General features: G+C 37.9%; 1 protein-coding gene across 2 annotated transcripts in view; it reads left to right on the top strand.

Annotated features, from left to right (window-relative positions):
* LOC114473023 (protein turtle homolog A-like) overlaps positions 1–22,369 on the top strand; it is a 63,780-nt gene extending 41,411 nt beyond the window's left edge. The window contains exons 9-23 of one of the 2 annotated variants that reach the window (XM_028462386.1): positions 899–1,041; positions 3,269–3,409; positions 3,710–3,826; positions 4,546–4,696; positions 5,506–5,617; positions 8,835–9,061; positions 9,979–10,199; positions 11,488–11,572; positions 14,056–14,238; positions 14,448–14,484; positions 15,904–16,665; positions 17,282–17,854; positions 17,989–18,062; positions 18,565–18,679; positions 21,515–22,369. In XM_028462386.1, the coding sequence (XP_028318187.1) occupies positions 899–1,041; positions 3,269–3,409; positions 3,710–3,826; positions 4,546–4,696; positions 5,506–5,617; positions 8,835–9,061; positions 9,979–10,199; positions 11,488–11,572; positions 14,056–14,238; positions 14,448–14,484; positions 15,904–16,665; positions 17,282–17,854; positions 17,989–18,062; positions 18,565–18,677 (2,939 nt within the window). In that variant the 3' untranslated portion in view covers positions 18,678–18,679; positions 21,515–22,369. Of the gene's footprint in view, positions 1–898; positions 1,042–3,268; positions 3,410–3,709; positions 3,827–4,545; positions 4,697–5,505; positions 5,618–8,834; positions 9,062–9,978; positions 10,200–11,487; positions 11,573–14,055; positions 14,239–14,447; positions 14,485–15,903; positions 16,666–17,278; positions 17,855–17,988; positions 18,063–18,564; positions 18,680–21,514 lie in introns of both variants that reach the window. The other variant, XM_028462385.1, reaches the window with a different exon arrangement.
* The last annotated feature ends 966 nt before the right edge of the window (positions 22,370–23,335 follow it).

Below are 23,335 nucleotides of genomic sequence, written 5' to 3'. Positions count from 1 at the left end.
AAGCGTGGGAAAACGTAGAATTCTGCAGAAAATGTGGAGTTTCATTGAGTTTGTGTATTTGGAGCGACTGAATTAGTTGTTTATTTGTGTATTCTGTCATTTTTCTTTCTCTTGTGGGACTCATTGGATGCTGTAATGGGTCATATTTGGCCCCCAGACCTTAAGTTTGACTCATTTGATTCTGAGAATAGTTTGATTATTATTATTATATAGGTTTGGGCTCCATCCGAGTTAAAGGGGACAGTTTTTCTCAGAAACTGTTTAAGATGGGATAATAACATTTGGTGTGTGGCTTCAGGGTATCAATACCTTGATGGAGTTTGAAAATGAGAAGCGTGTAATTTTTATCTTCTGGAGTTATTGCCCTTCTCCTATTTTTTTTACTCTGAGGTATCTTCAAAGGGGACAGCTTTTCTTAGAAAATGTTTCAGATAGTAATTTGATATTCTGATGTGATAATATTTTCTTATGTATACATCTAAGTTCTCAGATTTAAGACATTTAGGAAAAGGTTGTGAGTTACAATGAGAACCAATCTGGCGGGGGATGTTGATGACTGTCCTCTTGTTATTATTATTAATATTATTTCTATCAGGTTCCATTCAAAGTGCAGTTCCTGTCATGTTCTGCTCTATTTGTCATCAGAAGAACCTCCTTCACACTCCTGCTTTTCTCTTTTTTTTACCCATTGAACCAATTTAGGGAAAATGTTTTAGAAATGTGCATTTGATCTTTTCAGTTTTTTTAAATTTTATTATCAACATGAAATCCAAAATGAAAAAGCTCCTCATGGAATATGAAGTGAACCGTCTATTATAATCTATTCAGATGCAATCATTTAATAACTGATGAATGTCTGTTTTATGGTCTGTTGCTAAGTTACTTGTGCTGTGTTTAGATCCGGCCCAGGCTCTGCAGATGCCTGAGGAAACCTACCTTCCTACAGGGATGGAAGGGGGCGTGGCCTGTCCCGTGGCAGCCAATCCTCCGCTGCTCAGAGTGGACTGGACAAAGGATGGAAGGGCACTCGACCTTTCCCTGGTAAGAAAAGAATAGAGAGGGATGATGATGTTGCGTCAGAAATGGAAACCAGTTTGCATCCCACTGGGATAGAGCTTTACATCCACGGTTTTTTAGATGCAGAGCTCGTCTCCTTCAGGACAATAGGATATTTCTTCCTGTCAGTGATGAAAGTGTTTCTCAGTTCACTCTCATTTATTTTAATGTAGTCAATCTTAAAAGCTGAGCCAGTAATCCCTGAGGGAGGCCTCACAGGCTGCTCTCAGGTTCCACGGACACACGAGCAGGTAAACCATCACAGACAGAGGGAGAACATGCACACTCCCTCTAGAAGCTGTAGCATTCAAACACTGATGACATCATCACTGTTCTGGTCCAATCCAAACATTCATTTGTCCCCTTGATTGTTTTATAAATTTAGTTTGCTGTATAATTTCAACATTTTTGTGGTCAAAATTGCTGAGTCCTTGTTTTAATCAGAAATAAAATGGGTTCAAAGTGACCAAAAAATGGTAGAAAAGATGGTGAAATGGTATTTTAAAAACCACAGAAATTGGTTTAAAGTTTCAAATTCGAGTGGATAAAAACAGACAGAAAAAGTAATAAAAAAGGGTTCAAAGTGTCAATATTGGAACAATTAGTTTAAACTGGCAAATAATGGTCATGACAAATGTGAATGTGGTTAAATTGGCAAAAATAATAATGAAATCTGGTGAAAAGAGGTTAAAAGTGACAATAATGGGTCAACATATGTGACATTAGGTGAAAAAGTGGTAGAAATGGTTTATAAGTGATGAGCATGTCTGGAAAGTGGAAAAAATGTGTAGAAAAGTCATTGAAATGTGATGTAAAAGTGTCAGAAATGGGAGAAATGTAGCAAAAATACATTAAAAGGAGCAAAAATATGGCAAGAAAAAGTGATGAAAATAGGTTAAAATATGGAAAGTTTTGTGTAGTTGCAGAAAAATCATTTTAACAAAAAAAGCAAAAAGGGCTCAAATTGTCCAAAAATATTCTTAGTTCCTCGAAGGCATCTGGTGACCTCCTCCTAGTTTCTCGTAATCCCAATTTGGGTCCTGACCCCGAGGTTTAGAACCCCTGCGTTGGAGGAGTGAGTCTAGTACTGGAGGTTCTGAGACCAGCAGTGAGTAGGCGTGGCCTTATTATTCGTCCATAAATGAGACGCTAAACCCCAAACTTTACATAAAAAATAATAGAGGTAAGATTAAACATGATTTTTAATTTCAATTTAAAAAAATGTTTTTTTAGTAAGTCATCTTTCTGTAATTAATAAATCGCAATTAAAGTCCCAGCCCTAACAAAAGTAAAGGTAAGATTAAACATTAATTTTAATTTGAATAAAAAAAGAAAGATCAGCAAAAAAGAAAATATTTGAAATATATAAAAATCTAATTTGACGTCATATGATAATTTTTTAACAGTGAAACTGATTAAAGCATTAAAACCTACAATTAAATGCATTAATTAAGGTCAAAACTGAAATATAATCTGAATATTTATTGTCTTTATACATCAGTATAACTAAAATACATGTGGACCGTTTCAGTAAAGTGCGTAAGAAAAACTCTATTTGGCGATATATCGCGATATTTCACAGCGCAATTATCGTATCGATCCAAAAAATGTCATAATCTAATTTTTTAGCTATGTTTTTTAAACAAAAAATTAAGAACTTAACAGAATCAGAATCTGTTGTAGAAGCAAAAGTTTAACTTTTTTGAAAAATGTAAATATGTTGATAAACATTCCACTTGTTTTTTATGATTTTGCTTGAATTACAGTTCGCTACCATTCAAACACAAGTTTGAATAAAATAAGATAAATAGTATTTCAAACCATTTTGTACATTATTGTAAAGGGCTTATATTTTAACGCCTCCCACTTTTCATCTAAATACGGGGCCCCACTCTTGTGGCGACCCACAGTTTTCCCGCCCCTGTCCTCCCATGTTATATGTGATTGTCTTCTCATGTGTCTTTGGACGGGATTGAACGTCAATGAAAATGTGTTGCTCTGTAACGTGCAATGACACATAAAGCTGATTCTGATTATTGCTATTGCGATGGTATTGTTTAGCATGTGGATGTATCGTATCCTGTCAGATTCATGACAATGTACACCCCTAGTTTCAGTGCAAAAACACATAATACATGCAAGAATAAACAACAGCATCATAGAATAAAATCAATGTAAAAGTATAAGGAAATTAGTGCTTTTCTTTCCACAGTTTCCAGGCTGGACTTTAAGACCAGGAGGTTTTCTGTTCATGGCTACGGTTAATGACGATGCAGCGGGCGTGTACACGTGCACTCCCTACAACAGCTACGGCAGCATGGGTCCATCAGGGCCCACACATGTCATCCTACAGGTCAGTGCTGGCCTCACGCTGCTCAAGCCTCGTATCCCATCATGCACTGCAGCTCAGAGCCAGTCAACCTGCCACTGTGCATGGATTATAATTAGCATCACGCAATCAAAAATGGCCTTTTACTGACCTTTCCTCTGCAGTGTGAGCGCGGTGTTAGCGTTAGCGTGGATGCTCACACTATAATGGAAGTTAACTGTGTGTCTAATTCTGCTGTTATTAACATAATCTTGTTCAGTAATAATTCTGTAATCATAGAAGAGGAAGAAGAGCTAAAGTCTTCCTGGTTCTCTCCACCAATAGGAAGCTCCGTCCTTCAGCATCGCCCCTCACAAACACTACCAGCAGTGGGTCGGTCGATCCCTCAGCATCGCCTGTCAGGGACGCACACAGTCGTCAGTCAAAGTCAGCTGGAGCAAGGTACACACATACACATTTATATATATATATATATATATATATATATATATATGTGTGTGTGTATATATATATATATATATATAGAGACACACACACACACAGACATCAAAGTCAGCCTGACCAAGGTACACACATACTGTATATACACACATAACGACACATATATACACACACATATATATATATACACAGAGACGTCAATTAAAGTCAACTGGAGCAAAAATAATAATAAATACACACAAACTCTACATATTCACACAAATATATGTACACAAATACACACACAGACACATACACATATACTGTATGTACACACATATTCTCACCATTGATCCATCCGGCACTTCTACACACTCCAATGTCTATCCATCCATCCATCCATCCATGCATCCATCCATCCATCCATTCTTCCATCCATCCATCCATCCATCCATCCATCCATGCATCCATTCTTCCATCCATTCATCCATCCATCCATCCATTCTTCCATCCATCCATCCATCCATCCATCCATTCATCCGTCCATCCATCCGTCCGTCCGTCCTGTATGTAGAGCTGTGTAGGGTTGTTAACATGATGGAGGCCATGTTTAGTGTGTGTTTTATTGAGTAACCGGTCTAACGATGTCGTAGAGAGGAACGTGTTAGCTAACAGATGCTAACGCTCTGATGCTAATCTTTTAATGTTTTATTCCTCATGTCTTTCTTGGGGTGGTTCAGGTGGACCCTGGTCTTCTCGTGTCCTACTTCGTGGAGCCCAACGGTTCGTTGCTGCTGCAGCCTCTCCTGAAGGAGCACCAGGGGACGTGGAGGTGCGGCGTGTCCAACCGCGTTGCCACGGTAACCGCCGACACTCAGGTGGACGTCCTCGGTGAGTCCTGTCTACGTGTTTCATCTTATTCCATGAGCTCTCCTCTCCAGTACGGTGTAGATGTTAGGACTTCTTCAGGTCTCAGAGTCTGGTATCATGACTCAGCAAAACCTCCATGAGATGTAACGGCCTCAGGCTTCAAAATAAAAGTCATCAGAAAAAACAGCCTAAAAAATAACGCCTCAGGTCGTAAAACGTGACATGAAGTTGTATTTTCGTTAATATGTGCTGTTAATTTCTATTTATTTTGAAAGTTTAAGACAGTATTTCCCCTTCAGACCTTTAACCTGAACCCATGTACCTCCTACTGCTGCACACTTTAAATATCATCATCTAATCTCATATACAGTGTAGCCCTACAGTCAAATGTGTCTGAATTTTACCCCACTTTAGGAACCTAGAAGTTAAGAGATATCAAAGATTGAATACATTTAACTATGTATTCATTAATGAAACAATATGTTTATGATATATCTTAAGAACAGCGTTTATAACTTACTTCTTCATGTGTACTTCCTGTTCCTTGGAAAAAAAACACCACGTCGTGTTTTATGGCGTGAGGCCATCGAAGCTGATGACTTTTATTTTGAAGCCTGAGGCCATTTCATTTGACGGCGTTTGGTCTGACCAATGACAGAGGTTTTCCTGATATCTCACTCTGAGACCGGAGGATGTCCTAAAATGTAGACGTTCTCCAGTTTCAATCTTTAAAGTGATGTGTGACATCATGGCCTGTGATCGTCAGCTTTATCACCTTGTTGGAGTGTTTGGCAGCTAACCATCCACTTCTCTCTCCATCTCTCCATCAGGAACCAGCCCCCACTCGTCCTCTATTCTCTCCGTCTCTCCGGGGGTGAATCAGGCCAACGTTTCCTGGCAGCCGGGCTTTGATGGAGGATCCGCTCAGACTTTTTCACTTTGGTGGGTGAAGTGAAAGTAAAAGTGAAGCCTCTCGTACTTTCTATCGGGACTGTAACCATGGCGACCATTGACAAGCACCACTATTGCACTATGGATTTTCAGAACAAGGAATTAATTTGTGTTATCAGTGGTTGGCAGTTCCCACAATAAATGCTGCGATGGGGTGGAGATGTTTTCTTTCTAAAGCGTTGCGTTGACAGAGCAGAACATGATGCATGTTTTTATTGACTAAAGCACAGATAAGTAGGATTTATTTATTAGAAGACCAGATAGTTCCTCATGTGATAAAACAGACATCAATAATGTGCTTTTTCAGATAATGCAGCTGAAGTGGAGCAGAAAAACGTATCTGAACACAAATCTTTAGCCCAGCGTCGCCCTGGGAACGCCTGATCAGATATAACGCCTCATCAGATAACGCCCCCTGTGAGAGAAATGGGTCATGGTCGCAGTAGAAGAAGAACAGCAGATATGAATATGAATAGCTCCAATAATGGGAAAAGTAAAGCAGCCGATTAATAAATACAGAGCCGCGGGTGTAAGAAAAAAATCAATTCGGCGAAATATCGCGATATCTCATAGTTTCGCGTGATTATCATATCGATCTAAAAAGTGTCCGAATCGACTTTTTCATTCGAAAAAACGATTTAAAATCTGCATATCACGTAAACTCCTGATCACTAGGTGTCAGTGAACGCACCATCAGACCTGGTTAAACTACGTCACTCCTCTATGAGGTAATCGCTCTTTATTTTCATCAAATATACTGGAATTTAAGAACTGAACAGAATCTGTTGTAGAAGCAAAAGTTAAACCTTTTAGAAAAATGTAATTTGTCAGTTTGATAAACATAACACTTGTTTTTGCTATTTGTAGTTGAATTATATTTACTTGTTCTCACTAGTTAAACATAGATAAATAAATAAATTGTATTTCATACCATTTTGTAGTTATAAAGGTGAAATATGTCATTATATCGCATTGTGACACGCAAATTGTCAATCGTATCGTCAGATTCATGGCAATACACAGCTCTACTGTAATGTGATTAAGGCAGTGGTTTTCAACCTTAGGGTCGTGACCCCATGTGGGCGTGGCCTAAAATGTCTTAAATGATAGCAAAAAAAATATTGATTAAAAGTAAGTTTTTTAATAATTAATATTTTTCTAATTAAAACACCACATATTGTCTGAAACAACTGTATTCCATACTTTAAATTTCACAACAAACAAAATCTAGTTAATATGAAAATATCTGAGCTAATTTGTAACAAATATCAAAAACTAATTATGGAAGAAGGGAAGAAGTGTTTCTGGGGTCACCAAAATGGGGTCACGGCCCAGAAAAGATTGGGAACCACTTGATTAATGTCTCTTAGTTCATCATTGATACAATTGTGTGACATGAAAGCTGAAAAACGGCTTTTTTTGCCCTGACTAGTAAATATAGTTTAACCCAACATGTTTATTACTGAACTAGTAGAAATAATATATCTACTAGTAAATATAGTTTAACCCAACATGTTTATTACTGAACTAGTAGAAATAATATAACTACTAGTAAATATAAGTTAACCCAACATGTTTATTACTGAACTAGTAGAAATAATATATCTACTAGTAAATATAGTTTAACCCAACATGTTTACTACTGAACTAGTAGAAATAATATATCTACTAGTAAATATAGTTTAACCCAACATGTTTATTACTGAACTAGTAGAAATAATATATCTACTAGTAAATATAGTTTAACCCAACATGTTTATTACTGAACTAGTAGAAATAATATATCTACTAGTAAATATAGTTTAACCCAACATGTTTACTACTGAACTAGTAGAAATAATATATCTACTAGTAAATATAGTTTAACCCAACATGTTTATTACTGAACTAGTAGAAATAATATAACTACTAGTAAATATATTTTAACCCAACATGTTTACTACTGAACTAGTAGAAATAATATATCTACTAGTAAATATATTTTAACCCAACATGTTTACTACTGAACTAGTAGAAATAATATATCTACTAGTAAATATATTTAACCCAACATGTTTATTACTGAACTAGTAGAAATAATATAACTACTAGTAAATATAGTTTAACCCAACATGTTTACTACTGAACTAGTAGAAATAATATATCTACTAGTAAATATAGTTTAACCCAACATGTTTACTACTGAACTAGTAGAAATAATATAACTACTAGTAAATATAGTTTAACCCAACATGTTTATTACTGAACTAGTAGAAATAATATATCTACTAGTAAATATAGTTTAACCCAACATGTTTATTACTGAACTAGTAGAAATAATATATCTACTAGTAAATATATTTAACCCAACATGTTTATTACTGAACTAGTAGAAATAATATATCTACTAGTAAATATAGTTTAACCCAACATGTTTACTACTGAACTAGTAGAAATAATATATCTAGTAGTAAATATAGTTTAACCCAACATGTTTACTACTGAACTAGTAGAAATAATATAACTACTAGTAAATATAGTTTAACCCAACATGTTTATTACTGAACTAGTAGAAATAATATAACTACTAGTAAATATAAGTTAACCCAACATGTTTACTACTGAACTAGTAGAAATAATATATCTACTAGTAAATATAGTTTAACCCAACATGTTTACTACTGAACTAGTAGAAATAATAATATATCTACTAGTAAATCAATCAGCAACAGCAGTACTAGTGAACTAGTAATGGTAAAAGTATATACTAACGTACTAGTGTAGGGAACAATAAGCACTAGTTAACGAGTTACAGAAATAATAATACATGATACGTTTGAACTGACCGAGGCTTCCTATTGGCTGTTCAGTCCAAAATGAAACATGACAACCAATGAAAACCCAGGATATTTGCGCTATAGTTAAAGGCTCACGTTTATGTTTAGTTTTATTTGTTACTTTGATTTGTTTTTATTATTTCAGTTATTTCTATTTAATATTTATCTATAATTTAATGATGGTTTTTCAATGGTTGAAGCTGTGAACACGTGTCTGAACATAATGTGAGATGTAGAACATGAGTGGAACATCAGAGCGTTAGCAGGGATTGCTACTAGCTGTCACTGCTGCTCGTCTCATGCACATGAATCATTAATGAAACCTACTTTTCTGTCATGTTTGATGAAACCCAACTCCCACTGAGCCCCGTTCATCCTTTTGTTCTCCTCAGGGTGAAGAAGATCTCAGGGAGCGATGGTGATGGTGGTGATGATGGTGGTGATGATGGTGGTGGTGGTGGGAAGCAGGACTGGTTTTCAATGCTGGTTCCGTCCTCTTCTGGGACCACGTTCCAAGTGGAAGGTCTGACCCCTGCGACCCGGTACCAGTTCAGTGTTCTGACCCAGAACAGGATCGGAACGGGACCTTTCAGCGACATTGTCACCTCACGTACTTTAGGTCAGTGATGTTCTCTACTCGTTATTTCTATCACGATTAGTTTTATTCATTCCATTCATGAATATTTAGAACGATTCGATCCGAAGCGATTCAGTAATTTTTTATCCAAAATAATAATGTGTACCGTGAGTGAAATAAATCCCTGGATACTTTACAGTACAGGTAATAACAATAATAATAATAATAATAATCCAGTACAGGTGAGCTTTCATAGATTCCTGTTGTTTCTTGTAAAGGAATCGTCTATAAATTAATGATGGACATAAACAAAAGTCAATGGAACCAAATCAGTCTGGAACTCAAAGAGTGTGGGTAGATTTAAATCTCCTGTTCTATACATGTTGCAATAATCATTGAATTATGAACATGACAAAAAAATAAAACTCTTGTCCAAAGTTTATACAGTTAAACTTTAAACTAAGATATTGAGAGTTTAAAACAGTGAATAAACAGAAGGAACACGTTTGGTCCTCGAGAGTTAAAGTGGTGTTATGGATCTACTGGTGCTCCTCGTTTCTTGTGATCAACTTCTGTGTGTGTTGATGTTAAATATATTTTACTGGCCTCGCAAAAGCTGTGTAATTATTTTTGTAAAAGTATCTAATCGTACATTTGATCATCTTTTGTTTGCCTCGTACCAGCAACACTGTCAACAGTCAGTCACCAGATTATTTAGATACTAATTGGACCGTAACACCGCTGTAGAGAGCAGCTTTCTATGAGCTGAAACAAACACAGATTGCATGAGAACATGTGGGATACCTGCTGAAATAAACCCTAAACATTTAGCATTAGCATTAGCTCACTGATTGGACATTTAGAAAGTTGCCTTTGAACTGATCACTTCTCTCTGAGAGGCGTTGGAGTCTAAACAGTAACAGGTAAAACAGGTGAACACCTCTCTGTCTCTGCTGCAGATCCTCCTCTGAGGCCACGCCCACCCCAGCCTCCACAGACGCTGAGGGCCACCCGGGGCTCAGCAGGCGTCATCCTGCACTGGTCCCATCCCAGAGCCCAGCAACAGGCCCCCATCTCAGCCTTCGTCCTCCAGTCACGAACCGATCAGGGGGCGTGGCTTAATGTGGACTACAACATCAGCGCCAACGCCACAGAAATGATGGTTCCAGGTCTGAACAAGGTATCGGCTTTGATTCTGACAACTTATTTAGATTTAGTTCTAGTCCGAATTTAGTCATGACGCCAAATTATTTACTTATCAAGTATACAGTCATCTTAAAGATGGAAATCCTTGTTTTAATCACAAATAAAATGGGTTCAAAGTGACCAAAAATGGTGGAAAAGGTGTTGAAATGGGATTTAAAAAACCACAGAAATTGGTTAAAAGTTGCACATAAGAGTGGACAAAAGCAGAAAAAAGGGTTCAAAGTGTAAATATTGGAACAATTAGTTTTAACTGGAAAATAATGGGAATAACAAATGGTGAATGTGGTTAAATTAGCTAAAATAATCATGAAATCTGGTGAAAAGAGGTTAAAAATGACAATAATAGGTCAACATATGTGACATTAGGTGTAAAAGTGGTTTAAGTGGTTTATAAGTGCTGAACATGTCTGGAAAGTGGAATAATGTGCAGAAAAGGCTTTGAAATGTGATGTAGAAGTGTCAGAAATGGGAGAAATGTAGTAAAAATGCAAAGAAAAACTGATAAAAATAGGTTAAAATGTGGAAAGTTTGGTGAAGTTGCAGAAAAAGGAAAAAAAAAGGAAAAATTAGCTGAAATTGTTTAAAAAGTATTTTTAGTTTCTTGAAGGCATCTGGTGACCCCCTCCCAGTGTCTCTTGACCCCAAATGGGGTCCTGACCCCAAGGTTGAGAACTACTGAACTAAATACATTAAGATTTTAGTTTTTCCTAAACGTGTTACACACATAGTCGATGAAAAGCATTTTTTAAGCTTTAATGACCATTGATCAACCTGATATAAGACGTAATTAGATACATTGTTTTGATAGGATTTCGTCCTATGTGAACATTATAGTTTAGTTTTTGGAAAAAATAGAAAATAATATATTTTTGATTGAGTTTTTTTTCACTTATATTTCTAATTAGTGATATCCTGGTTATTGTCACTTAAAAACCTAACTTTTAGTCGACTACAATGAGCAGTGGAGGTTAACGTTTCCCTCTATGGATGGAAAGCTCCATCATTTTTCTTTTCTACGTCTACAACACACCGTCATCACTTTCTGTGTCATCTTTCACTCCGAGCCACGCTGCTTTGTCTCCTCTGGCCGTTCCATCGCCTCCTCCACCAATTCAAATCACCGCCATTAGCATTGTGTTTACAAAGTGTGTGTGTGTGTGTGTGTGTGCGTGTGTGTGTGTGTGTGCGTGTGTGCGTGTGTGTGTGTGTGTGTGTGTGTGTGTGTGTGTGTGTGCGTGTGTGCGTGTGTGTGTGTGTCTCAGGACTGCGTGTACGAGCTGAGGCTTCTGTCTCGTGTTGGGGAAATGCTGAGCGAGCGCGGTCCATCAGTCAATGTCTCCACTGTGGGTAGGTGATCAGCAGCAGGTTGGGGTTCCTTCACGTTGTCGGTTTCAAACCTTGATTTCTTTCCTGTTCATGTGCCCCCCCCCCCCCCCCCCCCCCCCCCCCCCCCCCACCTAGATTTTCTGACATCCTACCTGAAAAAAATGTAGTGGAAAGCCACAAATGACACAGACATTCGTGTATTTATTGTGAATTCTGTCTCAGTCAGACATGTTTTGAAGATCTAGGACGTGGTGATTGGAAAATTTAAAAGGATTTTCCACTGTTTTAACAAGTTTAGCTTGAAATGTTTAAAATATCCTTATTAGTAGATCTATGTCTAACAAAACACATTATTTTTCACCACATAATCATTTAAAATGCTTTTTAAAAACAGGACTACTTTACAGTTTTAGAGCCTGTGTTCCTCCATCTTGAAATCATGTGACTGATGATGTCACATTTTTACATCATTTACCAGCTTTTTAGATCATTTAGTTGATTTTTCAGTCAAAATAACAACTTGTGTTTCTTTTGGTTGCTTTAAAAAAAACAGGAAAAGTTAAATATGTCGATGTAAACCTCTTTTGTTTACAGAAAGAGGGTAAAAACAGTTTAAAAAAAAAATCTACAGTTTAGTAGTAGACAATGAAGAAGATTTCTACCTTTACTCTCCTTTAAACAGTGTGTTGACACGCTCTGGTGGCTGAAGTGAGAGAGTAAATCACAGACTGTTGAAGACACAAACCCTGAGGATAGACCAACTTTTGGGTGGTAGTCCTTCAACAGTCCATGATTACTCTCTAACTTCAGCCACCAGAGCGTGTCAACGCACTGTTTAAGGGAGAGTAAAGGTCCCTGAGGAGAGCTCTTCTTCTCTGCTTCATTGTCTACGACCAAACCTCAGAGTTGGAACTGTCGCCCCCTATGGCCACAGATCTTTCTCTAAACAAAAGAGTGTTACATTGACACCTTTAACTTTTCCTGATTATTTACAGCAACAAAAAGCAGAACAATTGTTATTTTGACTGAAAAAGCTGTTAAATGATGTAAAAATCAGGCTGAATGTTTCACTCCAATAGAAAACAATGGGATGTTTACAGGCAGTGGGGCCGTGTGACATCATCAATCATGTGATTTCAAGATGGAGGAACACAGGCTCTAAAACTGTAAAGTAGTCTTGTTTTTAAAAAGCATTTTAAATGAATACGGTGCCTAATAATGTAATTAGTTAGACATAGATCTACTAATAAGGACATTTAGAAGATTTTAGGCCAAACTTGTAAAATTCTGGAGGATCCCTTTTGTATTAAATGCAACGTGAGCCGTATGTGCAAACTGCACCTCTCTAGAGAACCATATACATGTTAACAGTGTTGTGTTCATAGTGAAACGATGGTTCCAATCTGCTGTCATAGACTTGGTGCTTCTAGACATTTGTTTCTTTTCCAAACTTTAATCAATTTTCCAACTCAACCAAACTTAGTGTGATATGAACAGAGCTCCACCGCCTGCAGCTTTTCTCATCCTTCCTGATGTCTTCGTAGCACTTTGGTTTCACAACATTATTCCATCAAACGCATTAGTTCCCAGTCGCCGCGTAGGCTGATTAGAAATAAACACATTAACAAAGCACATTCTGCCCTCTCAGTGTAAACAATGTGTTTGTAAAATGCTGATGTTGGAAAGATTTCTAAATCTCATATCCATGAAACGTAGTGAAGAGACTGGATCCCAGAACACAACGCCGCTGTGGTGTAATGAGGTCCAACATTAGTACGAGTCTGAATGTTAAGGACATCTGTGTGATGCCCAGAGGTCAGAGGTCAGCGTTCATTACAGAGGACATGAGGAAGGAGCGTAGACTGAATATGGAGGGATGTAAACGCACAAATAAACAGATACTAAAGACAAGAGCAGAAACGCATAAAATAACTCAGAAAAACATACAGAAAAATACACAAAATGAAAAGAAAACTTCAAAAATACAGAGAATGACAAAAATATATAGGAAGACAACAAATGAGAGAATAATATGTAAAACAGCCACAATAGACAAAATGACTGAAGAAATACACAAAACGAATCAGAAAAATGTCCCAAATTATAAAAAGAAATACATGAAATAGCTTTAAGAATACATAGAAATACTCAAAAATACATACAGTGGCAAAAAATATATACAAAATGACAGCAAATGACAGAAAAATGTGTAAAACAGCAGCAATAGACAAAATCAAGAACAATAAAAGGACAGAAAATGACAGACATACTCAAAACAACAGCAGAAATACACAAAACGACTCAGAAAAATGTAGAAAATTACAGAACAATACACAAAATAAAAAGAGTTAATAAGAAAAATACATACAATGGCTTTAAGAATACATAAAAATGACGCAAAACACAACAAAAATATAAAGAATGACAAAACTATATGTAAAAGAGCCACACAATGACTCTAAAAACACTAAAAAGGACTAAAAAAATAACTACTTCTTCTTCAGGGATGGAGGTCTACCCGTCCACGTCCCAGCTCCAGGACTCGGTCCCAGAACCATTACTGGCGGGAGTTCTAAGTGGCGTGGGCTTCATGCTGCTGGCGCTGGTCCTGCTGGTGGGCGTGGCCTGTTTCATCAGTCACGGGAGGAAGCGGCGGCGGCGGCGGCGTGGGGAGAGAAAGGAAGAAGGTAGAGACTCCCACTGTGATCTATATCATCATTTAGTGGATCCAGTCTGGACAGATGCTGCAGCTGTAAAACATCTGGATGTCACTCACTCATTACTCACTAATTACTGTAGTTTCTCATTAGTGCTTGATTAATTATTGTAACTTTAGTTATTTACCTTTTGTTCCTAATGAGTCAAACCTTCTTCTTACTCCTCTTCCTCCCTCCAGAGCCTCATACCTTCATCTGTAAATGCTCCCCATCCATGTAAGTAGATCTCTATCACTCCTATTGATCTTCCCTCATCCTCCTCTCTCTCCTCTGAGTGTCTCCACACGCAGCGCTGCACTTATTCTCTTCATCTTCATCATCATCATCATCATTCACTGATTTAAAAAAAAGATCAAAGATTGGGATGTAATGATGCACTCAACTCCTTTCAATTTGAATACATAATCATTGTTTTTAGTCAAAATACAAATTATTTTTCTATATTTAAATTGTCAAGAATTTTCTTAACTGATATATTTTCTTCTTATAACCTTTTTACAAACCGTTTGAACTCATAAACTAAAATAAACTCTACAGTTCTTAATTTATCTCCATGTGTGTCTGTATGCGTGCGTATGGGGGTGGATCCATTCTAAACTCACACACACCAGTCTAACACACGTGTACGTGTCTAACTTTCACTAAACTTACCTAATGTCAGTAGTTAAGTGTAGACACAGGTGTGGTGTGAGTGAAGCTATAGTGATCATGTGACCTTCACTATGAAGCACCGTCTACGTAACATCTAACTTACTGACTTGCACGCATGTTCACGCCTGCTCGCCTGGATGCTTAATATTTGTTTACATGTCACGCAGACGGTGCTACATAGTGAAGGTCACATGATCGCTATAGCTTCACTCACGCTACACCTGCATCTATGTGTGACTGATATATTTATGTTTGTTAGGTGTACATCCAGGTGTGTATACGCTTTAATGTGTATGTACAGCATCTGCAGACGTGTTAACACGTTAAGCACACATTACAGACGTGACTTGTGCATTGTGCCTGTCTAGCCATTCTAAGTCTATGGGAAATGTAGATCAGATGTGCAGGCGCAGGGTACGCGTTCGATAGACTGGTGCATATGAATGTAGAAGTGATCCACTCCCCATACGTGCATGTGCCGATGTGTGCGTGCGTGTGCGTCGGTGTGCACATGCATCTTTGCGTGTGCGTCTGTATTTGTACTTGTGTCGGTGCGTGCGTGTCACTTTGTGCTGACGGTTCAGGCATAATTTTGATGGTTATTTTACGAGCTCAGGTCGTGTTTTGATCCTGCGGTAAATCAGGTGATGTATTTAGATTAGCGCGAGAAAGGCGCATAAAAGCTCGGTATATTCTCCATGCGCGCACAGATGTGAATAGTGTCTGGTTGAAGCAGGTTTAGGCTTAAAGAGACATTGGCTTCATTGTGGTTGGGGTCAGGTCTTCTTTTTTTGGTCTGATTAAAGCTCTTTTCCTGCCGCTGCTCTTGGTTCAGCCAACGTTAAAACAAGTGTCACTAAAACAGCCACAGCGCCCCCTATTGTTTACATTGTTTAATCAGAGTATTGCACACTGTATCGTTTTTAGGATACGTCCTTACATCCCTATCGCTCTCTGCTACTGATTCTCTCTTTCTCTTTGCAGGGAGACTGCAGGCACCATCAGTCCAGACAGTATGTTGAAGAAAAGCCTGCTCCCAGGCCCCTCCCTCTCCCCCTCCTCCTACGCCTGCTCCTCCGCCTGCTCCTCGTCCTCCTTCAGCTCAGAGAATCCTTATCGGCAGAGGCAGCTCCCGCTACGCGGCAGAGGCTCTCACGCTGAGGAGACGTCTGCTCTCGTCTCACCACACAAACACTCCATTTCTAGAGGTGCTGACGGACGGTTTGCTCTCCCACTATCTGATGATTGCACTCACAGTTTGAGGAGTGTGAGGAGCTCAGAGCAGAGCGGCGAGGATGAGAGAACGCTGCCCTTTGTGGTGTCTGTAGACCTCCCCCCGTACCAGTTAAACGCTCAACAATACGCGTCCTGTAGTGGTCCAAAAGGCTTCTCTGATCTAAGCAGTACCTTACCTCGCTACCACAGAGAGGCCACGCCCACGCCCACCTTTCCGGTGCTCCCCCACCTGCGGGGTGCCCTAGGTCGGCCCTCGACCACCGTTAGTACGCTGGTGCTGCAGATGGAGGAGGAGCGGGAGAGGAAGAACCTGAGCCGCTGTCTGCAGCTAGCCCAGGAGAGGGAGGAGCTAGAGCGCCAACTGCACAGGTACAGCCTGGGCCGGGAGTCCCTGAGGAGCCACACCCTCCCACGTGGACACGCCCCCCAAACAACCCCACCCCCTGATGAAGGATCAACGCTCCCACGTCGTCCCTTAAAGCGTCACAAACAGGAAGAAGCTGCAGAAAGGTGTGAGCGACTGAAAAATACACAAAATGAACAAAAAGTACACAATGTGACGACAAAGATGAACAGAATGACTCCAAAAATACATAAAATTACTTTAAGAATACAAAAACATAAACTAAATGACAACAAATAACAAAATGTGAAACAGCCACAATAGGAAAAATACTCAAAAAGTACACAAAAGTATTCTAAAAACTCAAAACAACGGCAGAAATACTCAAAATGACTTTAACAAATTTACAAAATTACAGGAAAATACACAAAATGAAAAAAGATCTGGACAATCGGACAACAAAGAAAAACAAAATGACTCTAAGAATACACAAAAATGACTTCAAAATATAGAGAATGACAAAAATACATTTACAATGACAATAAATAACGTAAAAATGTTCAGCCACAATAGACAAAATTACTCAAAAAAAATTCACAAAAGTACAAAACGCCAACGGAAAAATGAGAGAAAAATAAACAAAACAAGTAGAAAAATAACAAAAGACATAAAATGAGAGAAAAATAAACAAAAGAACAGAAATACACAAACTGTGACCCACACTATGATATGGTTCTCTACACATTATTTATCTTCACTTTGACCTTTGACCTTCCACAGCAGGAAGAACCACGGGAGGCCCCGCCCACACACTCCCGACACAGACACATGTTTGGAGATGTCTGTGGATGAACCAGGAGAAGTTCTGCTGGTGAGAGACCGCGGCTCTCCTGACAGACGTAGGAGGACGTGGACCTCCAGGGTCACGGATCCTCTGCAGCCCGTGGACCACTGGAGACCCCTAGTGTGGGAGTCAAAGAGGCGGAGTCAGAGTCTGGACTTAAGGAGACAGAGGAGAGGTCTTTTCCTGACTCCAGACGCCTGGATCCACTCCCTGAGCCAGGAGAACTTCTCATGGTGGAGACCTCCGAGCTCAGCTGATCCAGCTCCAGGAACCAGTCCAGGAATCAGCCCAGAGGGCCCCACACCACAGGAGGTCCCTGGTTCTTCTGTGCCCGTGAGGAACCAGGCCAGATCTGGTCCTCAGGAGTCTGCTAGCAGCTACAGCAGCTATGCTAGCAGTGGTAGAGGTAGCATGGAGCCGACCAATCACGGACTCTCTCCCTCTCGCCTCTCTCCGGCCCTCAGAGGGTCAGCAGACCCCCAGGGGGGCCCCCACATGGAAATGAAGCAGAGGTAGAAGATCTCAGATTACCTTCACATTTAAACGTTTTTAACCAAACGTTTCAGGACTTAGTCTCTCTGTCGCTTAGTTTAATGTATGTTTAAAGGTGATGCTAACGTGCTAACGTGCTAACCCTGCTCCACAGGAGGAAGACCTCAGTGGACGAAAACTATGAGTGGGATTCAACGGACATCAGCACACACACTGGAGAGAAGGATGGTAGGACACACACACACACACACACACACACACACACACACACACACACACACACACACACACACACACACACACACACACACACACACACACACACAAAGCAGTTGTTCAGTCCTGATTGTTTTTCGTTGTGTTTATCTATTTGTGAATTTGTGTGTATAAAGTGATGTTCTACTAATTGTGTGTGTGTGTCTTTGTAAAACTTTAGTTGTCGTACACTTGTTGTTCATCACTAGTTTAGAGCTGGAGGAAGTAGAATCTCCTCTAATCACAGATTCTTCCTGAAACAATTTCTGTGTGTGTGTGTGTGTGTGTGTGTGTGTGTGTGTGTGTGTGCGTGTGCGTGTGCGTGTGTGTGTGTGTGTGAGTGTGTCTGTGCGTGTGTCTGTGTGTGTGTGTCTGTGCGTGCGTGTGTTTTCTAATAAAGACTGAAACATCCTCAGATGCTGGGATCAGAATCATCTTCTGTCTCAGACGTTTCTTTGTTTTTCTGACCCCACAGGGTTATTTTCTCTGCGCTGTAGCCGTCCCAGCATGCACTGCTCCTCTCAGGCACTGAAGACGTCTCAGAGAAGCTTCTCCGACGAACCCCAGCTGGACACGGTGCTGTTCTGACGGTACGTCCTGAGCCACACACACATCTTAGATCATTGGTCGCAACATTTTCAGATCCTGTCTATATGAATATTATCCACTGTTATAGTTATTTATGCCATAGTATATACCTGTAGTCATCTTAAAGGTGTAAGTGACCAAAAATGGTGGGAAAGGTGATGAAATGGGATTTTAAAAACCACAGAAATTGGTTAAAAGTTACAAATTAGAGAGGATAAAAACAGACAGAAAAAGTCGTATGGCAAATAATGGGCCTGACAAAAGGTGAATGTGGTTAAATTGGCAAAAATAATCATGAAATATGATGAAAAGAGGTTAAAAGTGTAAAAGTGGTGGAAAGGGTTTATAAGTGCTGAACATGTTTGGAAAGTGGAAAAAAGTTGCAGAAAAGTCATTGAAATGTGATGTAGAAGTGTCAGAATAGGGAGTAATGTAGCAAAAATACATTAAAAGGAGCAAAAATATTGCAAGAAAAAGTGATGAAAATAGGTTAAAATATGGTGAGTTTGGGGTATTTGTAGAAAAAGGGTTGAAAAAAAAAACAGCAAAAATTGTTTTTAGTTTCTTAAAGGCACCTGGAGACCCCCTCTGAGTGTCTCATGGCCTTAAACGGGGTCCTGACCACAAGGTTGAGAACCCCTGTTTTAGATGATTTATGGAAACTGAACGTAATATTACACATTGTCACCTGTTTTTATGGTGATAAATATTGTGTAAATGTGTGAAAAATGTGAGGAATGCCTGATTTAAAAAAAAAAAAAAAAAAAAAATGAAAATACAAGAAAAAGTGAATTTTTTTCTGTTCAGTTGGAGACCCCACTTATTATTTTATAAACTGAATGAGCTCAGACTTCCTGTTCTAGTTTTATTTCAATTATTCAACAGTAACCTGTGTAACAAAAGGTCAGAGAAAACAGTGAGTTCTTCTGTAATAACTGATTATTATCATCAATAATACATTGGAACCTACACTATTTTGTTCCCCTGGAAGCGGTCACGCCCACTCTCTGTTTGACTAGAAATAAAAACATGGACTGCTGCTGCTGTAGCTCCAGGGATCCACATTAGTCAACCAAATAATGAAGTGTGAGGTTCTCACAGTGCAGCGCTGCATTGTGGGACCTCCATCAGAGGCTCCATTTACTGCAAATCAATGCTTTACTTCCTCCTCCACTTCATAATCGACTTCCATTGGACGCACCGCTGCTGCTTTTTTATTTATTTATTTATTTTTTGGTCCAGCCTAAATATGCTTTTCCACGTACAATCCAACACAAACAAGTGTGTGAGCGTAATGGAGCAATCCTTTCTGTTTGAACAGTAATCAAAGAGGGTTTTTTCTTTTTTTACAAATCCAATCAAATGAAAGGTTCCTGTAGAAAATGAAAAAAGCAGCGACGAGGGTCCATAAAGCTGATTGTAGCTTTATTTATTTAAAACACACACAATTGTTTGTTAAAATAAAGTTCAAACTAAAGATAAAGTCACAGCTTTAGCTGAAAACTGGCCAGAGTTACTCAAAGATAAGAAGTAGAAGTGGGACTCATTAATTTAATTAATTAATCCAAATTAATTTCCTAACAATATTTGAAGAAAAGAAACATTTTCCCAATTTAAATGGATTTTGCTAAATGACTCAATCAATGAAAACGCACAATTAGAGAAAAAATACAAAATGACAACAAATAAATTAGAAATTACTAAAAAATAAATAAAATACATAAAAAATACACAACATTAATCATGAATCAATATATAAAAAAAGGAATGACAGAAAAATTTACAAAATTATTATGACAAAACACAAATTAGTAGAAAAAAAAAAACAAAAATTACAGACAAATAAACAAAATCACAACAAAGAAATGAGAAATTACTCCCAAAAACATAAAATGCATCAAAAATATACAAAATAATTCATGGAACAAAAAAGAAAAATTGAAATACACGGAATGACATAAAAATATTTTTTCTCAAATGACTTTGTTATTAATTAATCTTAATATTTGACTTGAGAAGAAATGTGTTGGTTTATGACTGAATCAATGAAAACAATAAATGATGTTAAACAACTAAATAGTGTTTATTATTTCCATCACTGAGTGCTATCATAATGTGTAATATAAATAAAGAATTTTATCATTACATTGTTCACAAAAACTTACATTTAACTATATATTTATATGCTTTTCCGGATTTTTAGTAAACTTTCTAAAACAAATGTTTTTTTTTGTGTTGAAATAAAAAATAAAACAAAAATCACTTAGAACATTCCAGAGAAGTGGAAACTTGTTTTTATTTGAACTAAAATTTCAAAAAGCTTCTCTGGTTCTCCTGTTTGTTGTGTTGTGCTCTGTGCATCAGTATTATGGTATACCAGGAACTTGTGAAATGAGAAAGGAGTGGAAATAAACAACATTTTAATTATTTAATCCCAATAAAGACGATAAAGTCCCAGCTCTAATAATAACCAGTTACTTCACTGTAAAAATAAGGTTTGAGTTACTTTTAAATCTCACGACTGTTACTGTAGGAGGAATAAATCAAACTGTTCAAAAACACAAAAAAATGATTATTTTACAGTTTACACGTTTTATGTCCCATTGGCCCCTCCCACATGCTATCATGCTAGTTAGCGGCCCCAGAAAACCTTAATGTCTATGTTAGCAAGTGTAGCAAACAGAACTTCATCTGTCCTGATTTAAGTTTAAACTAATCGTTCCTATTCACAGTAAGAATGAAGAAAAAACAACATTTTTACATCTTTTTTTCTGCAAATGCCTGAAAAAGCTTTTATCAGATATTACTAAAGCTCAGCGACTCTTCTTCTTCTCCAGGTTTGTGGATGGCAGAGACGTTCCTTGAAGCGTGCAGAACCCCATCATCGTCTCTAAATGATGATCTTTTAACGAACTGAGGGAGAAACACATCAGATGAACTTTAGCTGTGACGTATCATTTCTGATCAAAGTGTGTATTAGTGTTGGTTCTTTTCTGTTCTTCACATTAGCAAAATAAGAAACACTGATCATTTTTCTTCTGAATCATCTCATTTGTGGAGACATTATCTTGCTCTGGGTGTAAAAATGTTTTCATGTTACCATGGTAACAGGAGCAAAGCTGCACACAGGAGGTTTTTTGTTTTTTTTATTGTATTTTGGGCTTCATATCAGTATAGGAATAGATTTAGTCTAAATATATTAACAAACTGGAGCTCAAAGTTATTTCAAACTCAAACATTTGTTCTTTGTGTTAAGCAACATAAGGTTTAAGTGATGAAATGTAGACGTCTGGTTCAGAGCAGAAGGTCCACCCACTCCAGATGTTTGGATGTTAATGCTCATGTAGTGAGCGCAGGGTTGGGGTCAATTACAATTTTCAATTACGATTACGTTTTTAACTATTAAATGTTCATTTACAACTCAAATACGATTATATATAGGGACTACCATTTCCCCTGAAAGTCAATTATAATTACATTCTCAATTACTAAAGTTTAATTACAGTTAATCACAATTTACTGAGTCTTCCTCATGTGTTAGCTTTCTGTTAGCATCTCTTCTAATGGCCCACGCACTCCAGTCTCAAAATTATGACATTTTGTTTATCCTAATTTTTTTTCATGTTCATCTTCCAATATATCAGTAACTCCATCACATAGAAAGGTAAATATGGTATAGTAATAAGCTCCACCCACTCTCTCAGAATATATAAACAGATCTGCTATACATCCTATATATCTGGTGGACATGTCAGCTCCTCTAAATAGTCACAGTCAGTGTGTGTTTGGGTCTGGAACATGTTTGGGTCTTCAGTAAACTACTTAGCATATGTCTCAGCTCCCTGTAATGTGATCAGCTTAGAGCTATGAACATAGACTGTTCACATCACTAATGATTAGTCACAGATATGCATTGGTTCTAGACTCACACGCTCTGGAAATATGAAAATATACTTATTTTTAACTATTTTTATTGACTCATAACTACATGTGGGAACGTAAGAACAAATCTGATAATTTATAGTATAAAAGGACATAAAACCATTTTTATTTATGCAACTTCTTCATTTTTGTTTTGGACCCCATCTTTAGGTTTTCACCACTCGTGCATATTAAAAATTAATATTTTTGGTGTGGCTGTCTGGACCCCCTAGATTACCCCTCAAAATGTACATAATACATAATTGTTAACTATGCATGTGTAAGACATAGAACTGTAACATGTAACAGTTTTGTATTTAATTAAATTGTAAATGACAGTTTTTATATCATTTTCATGCCGATTACAATTAAAAAGTCAATTATCTGAACTTATTTACAATTCAATTACAATTATAATTGACCCTGAACCAGCCTCTCACACACTGTACTCACAGAGATAACAGCACATTTTTAAAAAACACACACAATCACTTTTCTTGTCAGTTTTTTCTCTCGCTCTTGATTAATGTCTATGTATTGTTCTGTGTCGGAGAGCGCTGCAGCAGGTTTACTACCGAGCGTGACAGATTAGATCTTATTTCTGCTTGTTACTGTATTATCTCCAGCTAAGAGTGAAATTGGTCCCATTATGTGCATTAACACCGTAGAAATATAGTTTCAGAGTAGAAGCTAAACAAGAGTTAAATCAGTCAATCACTGGTGTTAAGATGTCAGAG

This window comes from Gouania willdenowi, chromosome 12, assembly GCF_900634775.1.
Source record: "Gouania willdenowi chromosome 12, fGouWil2.1, whole genome shotgun sequence".
In the NCBI taxonomy this organism is placed as follows: domain Eukaryota; kingdom Metazoa; phylum Chordata; class Actinopteri; order Blenniiformes; family Gobiesocidae; genus Gouania; species Gouania willdenowi.
The sequence above is the reverse complement of the archived record's forward strand: the minus strand, read 5'-3'. Positions and strand labels throughout refer to the sequence as shown.